Source organism: Barbus barbus, assembly GCF_936440315.1.
Source record: "Barbus barbus genome assembly, chromosome: 21".
NCBI classification, from domain to species: domain Eukaryota; kingdom Metazoa; phylum Chordata; class Actinopteri; order Cypriniformes; family Cyprinidae; genus Barbus; species Barbus barbus.
In genome coordinates this window covers 18347805-18364296 of record NC_136749.1, presented here as the reverse complement: position 1 = coordinate 18364296, position 16492 = coordinate 18347805, and the positions used below count along the sequence as shown (strand labels likewise).

Below are 16492 nucleotides of genomic sequence, written 5' to 3'. Positions count from 1 at the left end.
AGCCCTCAGATTCTCAGAGAGGTCTGGTGAGGGACAGGCGGCGCACGCTTATCACACGCGCACTCCTGCAAAACAACAACGGTCTTAATCTAAAACGAGACTTTTATTAACGTGGCGTCACTCCAATTAAAGCATCGCGGAACAACATGAATCTTCTCATACTGGCGACTCTTTTCTCAGTGGCTTTGGCCGAAAAATCACCTCGGCTGAAATTCACCGTAATGGGTAAGTCTTTATTTTTCTTCGGTGCAATAGTTTCAGTCTGCATATGGATTCGGTGGAGAGTTCTGGAATTTTCTCGTTCTCGGTCTCTGATGTTTATCCTTATGCAGAAATTGCTCATCTTTTTTTTCCCCCTCGGGAAAACAAAAATTGCTGCGTAATAAGACTTCCAATTCCATTAGGATGTAGAAACAGAAGAAGTCGGATCACATTAGTAAATGGAAGCAGGCCAAGAGGGGGCACTGACTGCTTTACATTGCTGTTTTGAAAACAAAAACCGATTAAGGCTCATATGCATATGACTTCACTTTAGGGGAAAGGGAAAGGGGAAGTGGTGTGTGGCCAAGTATGGTGACCCATACTTGGAATTTGTGCTCTGCATTTAACTCATCCAAGTGCACACACAGTACTGAACATACACCCGGAGCAGTGGGCAGCCAATGCTGCGGCGCCCAGGGAGTAGTTGCAGGTTCGATGCCTTGCTCAAGGGTCTCACCTCTGAGTGTTGGTTATTCACTCCCCCACCTACAATCCCTGCCGGACAAGAGACTCGAACCCACGACCTTCGGGTTACAAGTCCGATTCTCTATCTATTAGGCCACGACTGCCCTTTATGACGTATGTGTGGTATTAATCATGGTTAAGAGTTCATAAGCCTATATATTAGACTACAGTGAAATACAGTAAAACGCAACGCCATGACATTGTATACAAATTAAGCAGATAGTGATGAAGCCAATATATCTAACATATCTAAGAACCAAAGGCTCATACAAGGATGCTGGAAGGATTTTCGACTGTGTATCCATAGTAACAGGCTATCTTTAAGACATGTTAGTAATGTTGTTCAAGAGCGAGTAGCCTGCTTGGGATGTATGAGTAAACAAGCTCCTGAATCTTACTGGAGGCTACAGAATAAGTAATTTTCTGAAACGATCATTCGCTTTCTAACTAAACTTGTAAATGCATTGAATGACGTTGCTGATTATGAACGCAGTTTTCGTGTAGAATACGTTGCAAGTGGGTTTGATTTAAGAAATTCATAGGACGCAATCTACAGAGCTGCAATGCAGGTGCGCGAGCTAACGGGAATGATGGCACTGCAGCAACTGATGCATTTCCAAGACTCAGGGCACAACATGCGATGCAAGGAAAAACACACCCGCAGAAGAGAATAGCCCTTGGAAAATTCCGCGAAACCTACCACTATTATCTATTCCAAGCACGTTCGCAGTCTAATGTCGATACAACCAAAATGGGTCATGCGATTCACAAGTGTTTATTTGAAAACATCAACATGTCTCACGGTCATCGCTCTCAGTGTTACGTGATACTACAACCACAGACAATTACAGATATGAGAGAGCAACGAGAAAGACCAATATGTGTCTCCAATGAGCTTGTGGGTCTTGACCGCCCACTTCAGCACCACGGACAACGACGCTTCCCGGAATCCTCAATTCAGCGCACGTCTTCCCTGAAATCAGGAAGGATGCGATGGCGAGACAAATAATCTAATAAATTAAAGTACTGTGCTATGGAAAACGACACTTTCGTATGCAAATAGAAACCGGATCAGACTGGTCTGCAGGCTTTTTCGACCTCGCCAGCCCCCGCTCCGAATAGCCAGTTATAAAGATGAAATCTCTACCAGCGCAGACCGAGACAAACACCTGTTGCAACATGTTTTATGAAATATTCACAAATCCCCGCTTTATACAATGTAGTGGGAATCATTTAGTTTTACAGCTGTTACCCCTGACCGTTTTCTCCATTTAGGTCAGATGAAAAACACCCACGAAAGTGGTTTAGGCATTTGAATTAATCATTTAGATAATTCAGATCTCAAATGATTTTGCTCCAAAACCCATTTTACAGTGAAAATCAACTCAAATCCCTCAAATAATAGGCTATAGCATAATGTTTAACATACATTTAGTAAGTGCATAACTCCAACCATATGCAAAATGATTTACATAGAACAGACTGAAAAGGAGAACTGACAGTCTTGTTATAAGAATAGTTCGGCCAAGATGTAGATGAGTTTCCTTCATCTGAACAGATTTGAATAAATTTGGCATTACATCATTTGCTCACCAATAGAGCCTCTGCAGTGAATGGGTGCCGTCAGAATAAGAGTCCAAATAGCTGATAAGCATCACAATAATCCACAAGTAATGCACACAACATAAATTAACATTGTGTGAAGTAAAAAGCTGCATATTTTAATCAATTTTTAAGACTTTTTAACTTCAAAACCATTGCTTTCAGCTAAAATATGAGTCCCTAATCCATAATATTGCTTTCTCCAGTGAGGAAAAATAGTCTTGTCTGAATCAGGCTGAAATATGCACAGATTAAATGTAAACAGTCCAAAACAATTCTGAACAAAGAGGTTGGAGGATTTTAATTTGAGGGAACAACAGGTGATGCACTTTTTCACTCGATGAAGCATTATTATGGATTATGGAGTAGTATTTCGCAAGAAGCATCTTAATGATGTATTTGTTTTTTACAAACATGCAACTTTTCAATTCACAATAGACTCACTTTGATAAGTGATGGGCTGGATTACTTGTGGATCATTGAAATGTTTTTATCAACTGTTTGAACTCTCGTTCTGACGGCACCCAGAGGATCCATTGGCAAGCAAGTGCTGTAACACACATGCATTTAAATGATCTCATATAAAAAGCTTATTTATTTTACTATCCTAATTATACATATTTTTATGTCTAGTTGCATTTTGCATAGTGCAAATGTGACCCATTTTTGTATTGCAACCCTCCTGTTCAAAACCACTATTTTCGTTGTCACACATTATTTATTCATGCAGTATGTGAATATATACATTTAAAGACTGCCAGAAACATTTTTATACACTGCATTTCTGTCAATTTCTCTATAGAGTCACCTCGGTTTCGCTTCATGAAACCGGAGAACTTCACAACGGTTTACCACCAACAGGAAACTGATGTCTTGTATTTGGGGGGCCAAGGTGTCATCTATAAACTCACCTTCAGTGATAAAGGAGTGCATGACACGCAGGTAGGGGGGCTGACACAATAACCTGGAGCCAAAGAGGTTCTATCACTGCTCTAAATCCTGAGTCTGACCTAGATAGATGGTACTCAGTAAGTAGCAAAAATGTGCTATTATTTGTGGAGCAGAACAATGCTTTATAATGGAGGCTCTCTGAAACGATTACTTGTGGTTGCATAAAAGCAAGCATTTCTTGCCAAGGAGAGATAGTTATGGTATCTTATCCTTTTACTGTCACCATAACACTTTATGACTTTTTGTCACTGCAATTATAGAATATAGCATTAACATGATGAGAACAATTCATCGCTAGATTACGGTGTATGCAAGGCAGCATGATTAGTATGTTTTTGATGTGCTCACAGATCCATGCGGTAATGGATGAGAATGCAAAAGAGACGTGTGTCTCTAAATCACCAGCATGGAAGGTAAGAGAAACAATATTCTCAATTTCACAATATTCAGTCAATTCAGACCTCAAGTTGCATATGAGAATAAGATTATCTCGACTCATTTAAGCCTAGTGATTCAGTGCACGCACAAATCTAACCACAAGAAATGACTAGTGTCCAATTATCCGTTTCTCATAAACCCTCTGAGTGAATTACACCCATCAGGTTTAGCTGGATTAGAATAAATACATAATTCTGAAACTGTAATCAGAACATTTGCGAACATGTTTCCAACACTTCCTCATTATGCAAGCTGGAGCCTGGCTGAATTCACTGCCCTGGTTCAACATATACAGAAATAGTCATCCATGATGAGCAGGTCATCATTCAGAGTTGACTGAATGAGGCTAGTTTTTAAGGGTAATGACACAGACAGCCAACTGATGAGTGATGTGCTTCTTTAAATATCTAAATAAAGATGGTGGTAAGGAGTTGTTAAGTGGAGTTGTTTTCATTCTGAAAAACAAACTTGATTATGTCCACAAAATCCAGTTTAGTATAGAAAAAAGTAAAAATGCCCATACTAGATGATATACTGTGTTTAGCAACTCTATCTGTTTCTGTATGTTTTGCATTGACATACTGTGTTCTTTCATCTTTCTGTAGCAAGAGTGTGCTAATTTCATCACAGTAATTGAGAGAGTTGGTGATTCGTTCGTGGTGTGTGGGACAAGAGCAGGTGCTCCTAAATGTTGGCTCCTGGTAAGATGCATTACCTGCCATTATACTGTATGTGACTATCACAGTCCTGAAGCAATTTAAACTCCATCTGTAAGCAAACCACAAAAGTGTTTAAGATTAAGATGTGTCTTTCTTTGTTAGTGTCTATATGTGCATGTACGCATTTGGCAAAGCAACTTAGATTGCATTCAGAGGACACATTTAATCAATTCTTGCTTTCCTTGAGAATCAAACCCTTGACTTTGGTGTTGCCAGTGCAATGCTCTACTGTTTGAGACACAGGAAGGCCAAATTATCTATCTATACTGTAATTGCAGAAATGAAATAAAAAAACATGCACATCACAACTGTTCACATGCAGACATTTCACATTCCTTTAATGTCACAAATTGTTGTGAAGACACTTATCGAATGTAAGTTGTTTCAATCACTATTTCAATCGCTTTGCTTTTTCCTGTAATCCACTGAACATGCTAAAGGAAAATTAGACTAGTTTTCCCTGTGAGCTCAGCTGCTTTGGCAGAATTCAGGCTATTTATTTAACTGCTTCTTTATGATTGTGCACATTTTCATAACCTTAGTGTGTCTCTGTCGTGGGTGTGATTTATAACCCAACCATTTAACAGTTTCCCTAGGATGAAAACCAGACAGAATGGAAAGCAATACAATAAAATTAGAGTTTGACATTCTGAAATGTGGGACGCGCATTTAGTATATAAATAAGATTATGGAAAAAGTTTTCAGCATCTTTTCTGCTAAAAAGTGGCCTGATTTCTCCAAGTGCTGCAGTGCCTATGCAGTTTTTTTTTTTAATGAGAAGCCTAAGAAGTAGTGAATAATCACATCATCTCTCTCACCCAGGTAAATGACAGTGTATTGACGGACATACCGGAGGAAACAGCAGCATCTCACATCTTGGCACCTTTCCCTTCTCAGCGCTCCATCAGTCTGTCAGCAGGTACAGAGAGAGGAGGGGAATGGAGAAAGGGAAAAGAAAGGATATAATGCAAGAAAGACAAGAGAGAATGTTATTTGTTCAAATTTTTCATTTAGTTCCTTCATTTTGATAGGTATTTAAGTACATCAGACAGTAATGGAACTTTTAATGAATTTTATTCTCTGACCAGACATAAATGACGTCCCTCAGAGAACAGAGATCCATTTGTTATAAACAATGCATTATAGGCTCAGTGAATCAAATCTTGACAGATCTCTACTGAAAATATACCGTGTAGTGGATGAAATTATAGAATAACTTCCAAAAAGAACAACGATCCCTATAGTATATGACAAAGAGAGCTCTCACCCTCCTCTTTAAAGTTCTAAATGTCAGGTACAAAACTGAGTATTTTATATGCCATGTGAGTTTAACAGAGCTGAAAGGTCAACACTGATTCTGAAAGAAGTAGCATGTCTCAACAATGTCTCTAACTGTCAGTCAGAAGGAAGTAGAAATAGCGCTGCCGTGAAAATGCTTTGTGTGTACATTCACAGGCCTCTTTTTTTAGTTTGAGTATCAAAGTATTGCAAACATTGCTAAATTTGAATCAAAGTTTAAGGGAATCTTTGATTTGACAGAACAGTAGTCACAGAGGTTTGGCTGATGGATATACTTATCTCTCTCTCCTCATTTAGATGGGAATCTGTACTCTGCTCTGTCAGCGGCTGCGGGACAGACTGGCTCTATCCGTCGCACATATGGCTCCAAAAAGCAGCTGAAGACAGAGAATAAATGGTTACAGAGTGAGTTGACAGTTGTTATCTAAACTGCATTAGCATAGATTTTCATGAAGGACTGAACTAATTGATTCACCTGTGTGTCAGCTTACTATATAATCTGATACAGTACAGTATAGTACTGTAAAACAGAGTTTGTTTGAAAATTCTGGAGTGAAAGACTTTTGAATGGTAGTATACAGAACATATATATTAGGAATTATTCATTTGAATTTGACTAGTAGTCCAACCCCAGCCTTATGTCATTCAGAATGAGTGGATGTTGCATGATATGCCTTTCAAACACCAATGTTGATAGCAGCACAACAGTGTTTACATTTTTGTTCAACTAAACTCACAAATGACAAATTAAATCTCTGCATATTAACATGGGATAGGAGAAGACATTTTAAACATTAAAACATTTCAACCAAGGTATAGGTTCATAGACTAATGCAAGTTTGAGTCTTAGAAAATAATACATTTGCTCTCACCATCTCCCTCAGATCCCCAGTTTGCAGGTGCCGCTGTGATACCACACACAGAGAAACTCAAAGATGAGATCTATTTCTTCTTCAGTGAGGTCAACAGTACAGCCAGTCTAGATGACGAGCCATACAGGGCTCGCATAGGGCGAGTCTGCATGGTAACAATCTTTTATGCATTCTCTTCATATACACTGCTGTGCGGACTCTAGGTTTCTGATAACCTTTGCATCTGTGGCTCAGGTTGATGAGGGAGGGCTTCAGAACCTGCTGCCGAACTCCTGGACTACATTCCTGAAGGCACGTGTGATGTGTGGGAAAGCTGGAACTCCTGTACAGTACAACAACTTCAAGCAGGCTTTCGTTCTGTCCTCTCATCAACGCACTGGGTTGATATATGGCATCTTCTCCAATGCTTGGTAAGCAGATGTAAAGTCTAAAAGTGAGTGAGAAGACATTTGACATCAGGCTGCTGAATAATGCCTCCAGCAGACTACATTATACACCAAAAAAATAAATTTTTACTCAAAACATTGATAAAAACAATGTCAATTGTGCTCACTTCAAGCTTACTTTTATAAAAGGTACACTCTAAAAAATGCTGGGTTAAATACAACCCAGTGCTGGGTAAATATTGGCCAGAACACATGCTGGGTTGTTTTCAACCAACAGTTGGGTTAAATGTTTAACCCAACCTTCTGGGCAGTAACCCAACTGCTGGGTCTAAACAACCCAATCGCTGGGTTCGTCCATATTTTACCCAGCGCTGGGTTTTATTTAACCCAGCATTTTTAGAGTGTACATACAAATATGGGTACCATATCAATCAATATTACAGTTTTTATTTTTTAATTTACCAGTATTGGTTCAATATTGGAAATTTAATGCATGTTTAGTGCACACTCATTTTTCACTATTTTTATTTTAATACTCACTTAATAACACTAGTAAACGTAATCTTTAGCAGATCTCTGAATTAATATAAATTTTTCATACTGTTCATTATAATGTTGAGGATCTTAAATACACTTGTTGCGTTTGAAACAAACTAATTTATATTTAGTGTTTAATTTAATACATTTATTAGTAGAGTAAATAGTTATTGGTCAAAACATAAAAATAATGATCATTTTGTCTAACCAGAATTTTAATGTCTGTGCTTTGCTGCTGTACTTGACTCATTACATTTATCTGTAACTGATTAAAGCAGTAATTCACAGAAGAATGAAAATGTGCTGAACATTTACTCACCCCCAGGCAATCCAAAATGTTTGTTTCTTTGTCAAAACAGATTTGGAGACATAAATAAAATACATCATTCTGTAAAAAACAAATCCATAATTCTCTTCTGGCCAAAATATAAATCCATAATCCATAACAACGCTTGCAAAAATTGTTTTGAATTATTAATTTCAACATTTATGTCTTTCCACAGGAACACCACCGTAGTGTGTGCCTACTCCATTGAAAACATTGACCAAGCCTTTTCTACATCCAAACTGAAGGGCTACAACTCACCTTTGTCAACTCCCCGTCCTGGAACGGTACAACACACTGAAACATTAACCAGTCAAAAACAAAATTATGTGCCAACAGACAGTCATGTTACATGTTTACATACAGTATGATTACATTCTGAACATTCATTAAATAATCTATCTACAAAACAAAGGCACAGCCTGATTCTTCATTTGTATGGTTCACCTTTATCCAGTGTGCTTTTAGGAATAACACTCAGGCTCATAACCAGAAGATCCTGACTGTGATCAAGGATCACCCTGAGATTGAGGACATGATCATCCCGGTCGACGAAGCTCCTCTAGACCTGCCAGTTCAAGACCACTTCACACATATTGTGGCAGACACAGTCTTGGCTGTCAATGATGAATACTACAGCATCATTTATCTGGGAACAGGTACTGTGAATTGCAGAGAATTGCTTTAAAATAGCACTAAAATAGTATACTTTTGCAAGCTACAACAATATTGGAATTTTGATAGACAAATAGCAGATTTTAATATTCTATTCTATTTTGCCTAAATAAATAAAAATAAAACATGACAAACTAAAATCATCAGTTTTAAATGCTACAAGGGATTTTAGGCATTACAATACATGAATGTATAGTATAGAAAATGGATAATCGTTTTAATATGTGGTAAAGATTACATTTAACGGTGTTATTAAATTATTAGTATTTTTGAAGAATAATATGTGTTAGATGCAGCAAAGGTAATCAAAATGTAAAAAAATAGAGTAAATGAGCAGCACTATTAAATATCCATTATTATATATTATATGGATATAATGGATTATATTGTTATACTGAGTGATACCAATAAATATTTCTAAAAAATCTCTACTATCAACAAATATTATATATGGCACCCATATATTTTCTTTTTGTGTCTTTTCCTTTTTTGTACAGAGAAGGGAAAAGTCCTGAAGGTGCTTCATGCCATAGAAGGAGCCTTTATCATAGCACAGTACTCTTTATTCCACGATGATAGTCCTGTCATCAACATGGCTATTGACTCTAAAAAGGTAGAGACTCACATTTTAAATAAGCTAATTCACTTTAAAACAGGCCAATTTTAGCCTGCAGTGGTAGGACATATTATTCCACTGTAATATATTTAGCTTTCAATCACTATTTTTACTTTACAATCAGAAAGTAATTTAAAGGCTGTTCACATAGATATTTAAAAGAGTGTTTGATAGGAGCCAGATGGCACCTTTCACCTCTGTAATACTTTGTATCTACTTTGTGCCAGGGTCATCTCTATATTGGCACAGAGCTTGAGGTGCAGCGCATCCCCCTGGCTGACTGTGGTCGTTACGGAGCCAGCTGCCAGGAATGCATCCTTTCACGAGATCCATACTGTGCGTGGGATGTGTCCAAGAAGAAGTGTACTGCAATCCCACCAGACTACAACATTAGCACTGGGTACATATGGACTCACAAATATCCCAAAACAATAATGCATTATTGTTTTTCCTGTTGAGGTAAACTCATACATTTCTATTCTCCCTATTTGAAATCAGAACCCTTGTTCAGGCCCTTGACCACTCCAATGCCTCGGTCTGTGGCTATGCTACAGGTAGGTTGTTTAAATAGACATCATAATGTGCAGTTTTCTGGTTGTAGCTCTGAACCCTTTATAGCACAGTTTCAGATTTTTCTTTTTCCCAAATTCCCACTGAAACACAGTTTCGCCATTTATTCTATATATAGTTTGTATTTTTCTTTTGATTGACATAAAAATATTGGTAACACTTTAGTATAGGGACCAGTTCTCACTATTAACTAGTTGCTTATTAGCATGCCTATTATTAACATATTGGCTGTTTATTAGAACTTATAAAGCATATAATATTATAAAGTTTCTGCATGACCATATTCTACATCCCTAAACTTAACAACTGCCTTACTAACTATTAATAAACAACAAATTAGGAGTTTATTGAGGAAAAAGTCATAGATAATGGTTGTTAATAGCGAGAATTGGACCTTAAAATAAAGTGTGACCAAAATATTTGTTCTGGAGTTTGCTGACCTAACAGGGTTTAATGCCATTGAAAATTATTTTTGAAAATCTCATTTACAAATGACAGAACAATACACACCTACAACCCTAGTAATAAAAATGTTTAATGAAGAGCAAGTGTTCTGTGTTCAGAAGAGACATACACATTAATAGTCATATCATGTCTGCAACAATAGCATTTAAAATAAATTAAAAATAATAATTAAAAATAAAGACTTTTACATTATTACAAAATTTGTACTTAAAAAAATGATGTTCTTTTAAACTTTCTATTAGTAAAAGAATACTGAAAAAAAAAAAAATATTTATATATATATATATATTTATATATGTTTCTTGGCCATTAAATTAGGCATATTATAATGATTTCTGAAGGATCATATGACACTGAAGACTGAAATAATGGCTTCTGAAAATTCAGCTTTGCCATTACAGGAATAAGTTATGATTAAAAATATGTTAAAATAGTACAGTTATTTTAAAAATGTAAAAAAACATTTCATAATATTACTGATTTTACTGTATTTTTGGTCAAATAAATTCAGTCTCAGTGAGCATAAGAGACTTCTTCCAAAAAAAAATCTTACTGATCCCAAACTTTTGAACAGTAGTCTATACATAAAATTAAAGTTTTTTTTTTCAAAATGACTTAATCACACTAAAATATTTCCTGTCATCCTGGGCTACAGCTCCTAAGGCACGTAGCACCATCCCCAAACAGGTTTTAGTGGATAAAAATGGACCCGTCCTGCTACCGTGCCCCGTGCACTCCTATCATGCCACTTACCGCTGGGAGAAAGACAACTGCATCAAGCAATATCCTTGCACCATCTCCGGCTCCTCCTGTGTGCTGGCGCCCACCCCTGACCTGCCTCTGAAGGAGGGCGTGTTCCGCTGCATGGTGGAGGAGAGCGGCCTGCAGCAGGAGGTGGTGTCCTACAAGCTGGTGTTCAACGGTGGGCCCCTCTCCACCTCGCTAGCCTCCACCCTGGGGTCGGCTCTGCTGCTGGCTGCTGTGGCACAGTGGCTCCTGTAGATCCAATGAATCCTGGCGGCTCAAAAGGAAACAAGTTTAATACTAAGGTCAGCAGAGCATGAGTACCAAGGTCGGTCCGACTAAACTGCAGGGGAGCAGCTGGTCTCTGTTTAAACTGTGTTTCTTATTCAGAGCAATCACAAGTTTATTCTTTTCTTTAAAGGGCCGAGAAAATGCCTGAAATCATCTCATTTTGCAAAATGCTTTATCAAACTTCTGTGTTATGTAAAACATGAACTTACGTAAGTGAACTATTTCATGCCATCAGCCTGAAAGCATTTAGACTTATATACTGTATATTCAATATCTAATACATGAGATTTGTACTGCATAATACATTGCTTGCAAAACGTTAGTGCCATCATTCAGATGATTCAGAGGACTGCTTTGCTAACTACACTCAGACATGGAATCCAGATCAGTTCTTGGTTAGTTTTCTTAGTAGCACCACTTTTCAGAAAGGTTCAGTTACATTAGGTAAGAATAGGGTATCATGAACTATCTATGAACAATTTTTACAGCATTTAGCAACCAAGGTTAATTCACGATTATTTAATATTTAATATGCTATTATTCGTTGTCAATTCATGTTTGTTCATAATGCATTAACTAATGTTCCTTTAGACAGAATGCACACTATATAAAGGTGAAAAAAGGAAAACATTTCATTTAAAAACTTGAGATGCTAAAATGCATTCGTGTATGCAGAAATGAAAATTTGATTTATGCTGTTCATTTTTAGTTCATGTTACCTAATGATTTAATTAAATTGAACCTTATTTGAAAGTGTTACTCTTTTGTTGGTATGTAGAATTGCTACAGTAGTATTAGATGTGCGAGTACATGCTGAAACATGAATACACTGTTAGAAATCCTTCGATTTTTCCATTGTGTGCCATTAGGACAGTACTGAAGCCTTAAAACAAGGATGAGTCCCTTTAAAGCTTTAATGGTCGCATCCTAAGCACAACCTGCAAACTGAGCAGAACCTGCAGAATCTGCTGGCTTTGTCTTTCCATTGAGTCATTCCGACCTGACGCAGAATGTTATTTCAGCACAAACAGCTGATTTGTTTGCACCTGTTTGGCAAGTTTGAAATCACACACCAACCACAATTAGAAATGTGAACTGAAAAACAAATCCATACAAAACGGACACAGATTCGACTGCTTTTGCTCAGTGGGTGGACAGGAAGAATAAACAGAATTCATAATAACCAGATTTTCCAGTTTATCTTAGTACATCACTGTGTTTAACAAACATACATAAACACTCTTGCATCCTTGATGCCTGTACTTTTCATGCTCATGGAAGACATTTTTACATTTCGCGGTCAATAAGCTTCAGTACATGTAACATGGAGTTGCATTTTGTAGTTGCAGTGTACAGAGGCTTGACATTATGCTGTTGTTTCAATTGTAATGCTCTGCATATGCTGTTCTTCACCACTGCTGCCTATGGGAATAGGAAGTATTCCTGATGGATCTAAACAGTCATCCTGCACTAAGGTGCTCAGAGTGTAAATCTGTCAGCATTTTACTTCATAACGTTTCAGTTGATCATGACTTCAGACGATAAAACTTTAGGGTGGTTATCTCATACACATTGCAAAAAGGAACAAATAAAAACGCACATATAAGAACATTCTAGCACACTTCTAATCGTCATCTGCACCCCTAACACACCCCACCACTATTTCTGTTGTGTACTCTCAACTGACCCCAAATGCCAATTTTGTCTTTAACCTTGTTCTTTCCTCGCTATATTTTGGGAGCAGGACAATGGTGTTATGAGCGAATTGATCACTAATTAACCAGAAGTGCATTGTGTTTTCAGATGATGGATGTTGTGACTTTGTCTTGTGTCACTCTGTTTCTTGCTCTGCTGGTGACATAATCTGCCAATCATAAACTTTTTTTTTAACATTTGAATCTCTGGGTTGATGTTCGGGCAAACATAAGTGTCATATATAGCCATGTAAAGCCATGTAAATAGTACAGGGACTGACTGCAGTGTTGCTTCACACATTAGTGCATTAGCTATTTATGCTAGCGTGTGCTAACCTTCTGTTTGCATGCATGCTGAATGCCACAGCACTGTCGCCCTCTATGTGTACTCGTACCTCTGTCTCTTGGCCTAATGTGCTACACTGCACTAAATGAAGGAACGTTGTAGTGCCAAACCAATGTTGTGTTGTTTTTGTCAAAGAGCTTTTCTAACTTTTCCACTGTGCTTCGAAGCCAAATGTTTACCTTTCTGACACATACAGCAGTATCTAGATACACACGACACACACACACACACACACGCTAAAATACTTCTGGCAGTGTAAGTGACACAGGGTCCTTCAATGTAGATGACACAAAGTAACAACTGTAAACAACTGTTACATGTTATGTTTTTGAATTATTTTTTTACTCTGTAACTGGTGTTGCAAATATAGTTTATGACCATTGTGTTTTTACTGTCTGTCTGTCTGTCATTTGCTATGCCTTGTGTTTTTTCGCCCGAGACTTGTGGCAGGGAGTGTTTTCTCATGTAGGGACGCTCAGCACGGTTTACTGCTCAAAAGCATCTTGCGGTTGTGTAAGCTTGCACTTAATAATTCATATTTATAACTGGTTACCAAAAGTCAGCAATTTTTTTCTAAAGGGATTGAAGACATTGTAAAATACAGAAACATATAATTATACATTAAATGTTTCCCTGAAAATGTGCATTAAAATAAATAACAAAAAATATACTGTATTTGTTTTTTTTATTGTTTATCACTATTGCTTTTATGTTTTTACTATTTTAACATGTATATGGTACAAAATGCTGTTGTGCAATTTGTGGTTAAAATGGACTTTTCAAGTCAACAGAACATGTTTAAACATAAAGCAACATGCAAAAACAAAAAAATGCACCAATGGTCTGTAAAAGTGTACATTAAAACAATTAAAAAGCTGTAATATGGCACAAAATGTTGCTATTACACAATGTAGAAGTACCTGAATGAGGGAATTTCCTTGGCAATAAGCATTCAACATGTGGTCACATGTTAATTTAGCAAATGTCTTTGGCAAAGGTAAATAGTGCACTAATTGTAATGACTTCTAGGACACCCTGAGGGTGTGCAGGGCTCTGGGATCAACCCTGCAATATTTATAGCATCCCAGATCTTTAAAGGAACAGTTCACCCAAAATGAAATTTCTGCCATAATTTATTGAGGAATATCTCAATGAAAAGGTAAATCTGTTCCACATTTAAATGCTTATATTTACACTTCTTTCTTCTTTTAAACACACACAAACACTCACACACAAGATATTTGGAGATAGTTTTTGGATAGTTGGCAACCTAACAGTTTTGGTTACCATTGTAACCAAACAACTTCCATTGTATGGACCAAAATATCTGTTCCACCACAGAAAAAAAAAGAAATTAGACAGTTTTGGAATAACATGAGGGTAGGTAAATGATGATAGGATTTTTATTCTTGGGTGGACTTTTAAACCTCATGTTGTTCCAAACCTATATGCTGAGAGAACAACCAAACTTAAGCTATACTTAAGATTACTTAACTTAACACTATAAATCAGTCTAAACTGAATTGGTTACTAAGTTTGCAAAAAAAAAAAAAAGTTTAAACAAACAATATGATAATGTAATCTGAATCACAGTTGAATTTAAATTTACTGTATTCTAAAAATCACATTATACTCCAAGGCAGGGGTAGGCAACGTCGGTCCTGGAGTGCCGATGTCCTGCAGAGTTTAGCTCCAACCCTGAAAAAACCTCACCTGCCTGTAGCCCTAGTAATTCTGAAGACTTTGATTAGCTTGTTCAGGTGTGTATGATTATGGGTTGGCGCTAAACTACAGAACAACAGCATTCCAGGACCGATGTTGCCTACCCCTGCTCTAAGGGTAATATCTGCTTAAACTGAAAGGGATAGCTCATCCAAAAATGGGAATTCTATCACCATTAACTCACTCTAAACGTGGATATTTGAGAGATGCCTCATACTTTTTCATCTTTTGTGTTAAACAGAAGAAGGAAATCATACTGGAACGACATAAAGGTGAGTGAATGATGACTGAATTTCCATTGTTGGGTGAACTACCAATTTAATGAGATTTTTTTCCCCCAGAACGGCCGTGTCTGTTACTGCGGTATAAAGTTAGTTTGATGTTTGACATTCATTACACATTCGGTTTCATGTCAATTAATCTCTAAACACACACACGCATATATATATATATATATATATATGTATGTTTTGAGTTAATTAGCTGATTAGAGTGTGGCACCAGGGGTCTTCAATATTGAACATTTTCACAATATTCTAATTTTCTGAGATACTGAATTTGGGACTTTCATTAGTTGTCAGTTATAATCATCAAAATGAAAGGAAATAAACATTTGAAATATATCAGTCTGTGTGTAATGAATGAATCTAATATACAAGTTTCACTTTTTGAATGGTATTACTGAAATAAATCAACTTTTTCATGATATTCTAATTTTATGACCAGCACCTGTGTATATATATATATAATATATGTATATATATATATATATATATATATATATGTATATATATATATATATATGTGAGTGTGTGTGTGTGTGTGTTTAGAGATTAATTGTGTATAGTGTGTATAGTATATGTGTGTGTGTTTATGTATTTATATATGTGTGTGTGTGTGTGTGTGTGTGTGTGTGTGTGTGTTGTTGACGTGACATGGCATTTTTACTGTCCCACAAGATAAAAATTAATATTATATTGTCGTTACTTAAAATGCAGTAAATGGTTAAACATTTCTTTGTCCTACACGAACCCTTTGTTATTAAAGCTGCAGTGTTATTCGATTTTTCTTCCTTTTTCATGGTGTGACTGTCTCAAGCATGGTTCAGGAAATCACAACTTTTATAAATTAAAAAGAAAAGCATAAAAATGTTAATAAATACCACGTGTCTATTTTAATAAATGAAAATAATTTTTTTCATCCATATATTTCTGAAAGCGTAGAAACTTGATACATTTTGTCTCTGAAAACCATGGTGTGACACCATATTCTAATTTTAAATCGGCCAATTCCAGAGAAAACTTTAATTAGTTGAAGGACCTCATTCATGGTCGTGTTACTGAAGCCCCCTGTGAAGCATGACATGACATGAGCAGATGGTAAATTTTTGTCTCAGAATTATTCAAATATTTAACTTTTTTGGAACCGCTACAAAAGTGTTATGTTTTGTTGTCCTTTGGTGTGACACCCCTAAATTATATTTTTTAATTAAAACTGCATGTTAAACTACATAA

At 36.6% G+C, this 16492-nt stretch overlaps 1 protein-coding gene across 1 annotated transcript; it reads left to right on the top strand.

Moving 5' to 3' along the window:
* Positions 1–13904, top strand: LOC306887566 (semaphorin-7A-like). The gene is made up of 14 exons (XM_079445399.1): positions 1–225; positions 3131–3270; positions 3630–3692; positions 4323–4418; positions 5259–5355; positions 6033–6140; positions 6620–6759; positions 6842–7017; positions 8034–8142; positions 8313–8514; positions 9028–9143; positions 9374–9546; positions 9645–9700; positions 10837–13904. Exons 1-14 carry the CDS (start codon positions 147–149, stop codon positions 11181–11183), a joined length of 1902 nt encoding a protein of 633 aa, XP_079301525.1. The 5' UTR covers positions 1–146; the 3' UTR covers positions 11184–13904.
* The last annotated feature ends 2588 nt before the right edge of the window (positions 13905–16492 follow it).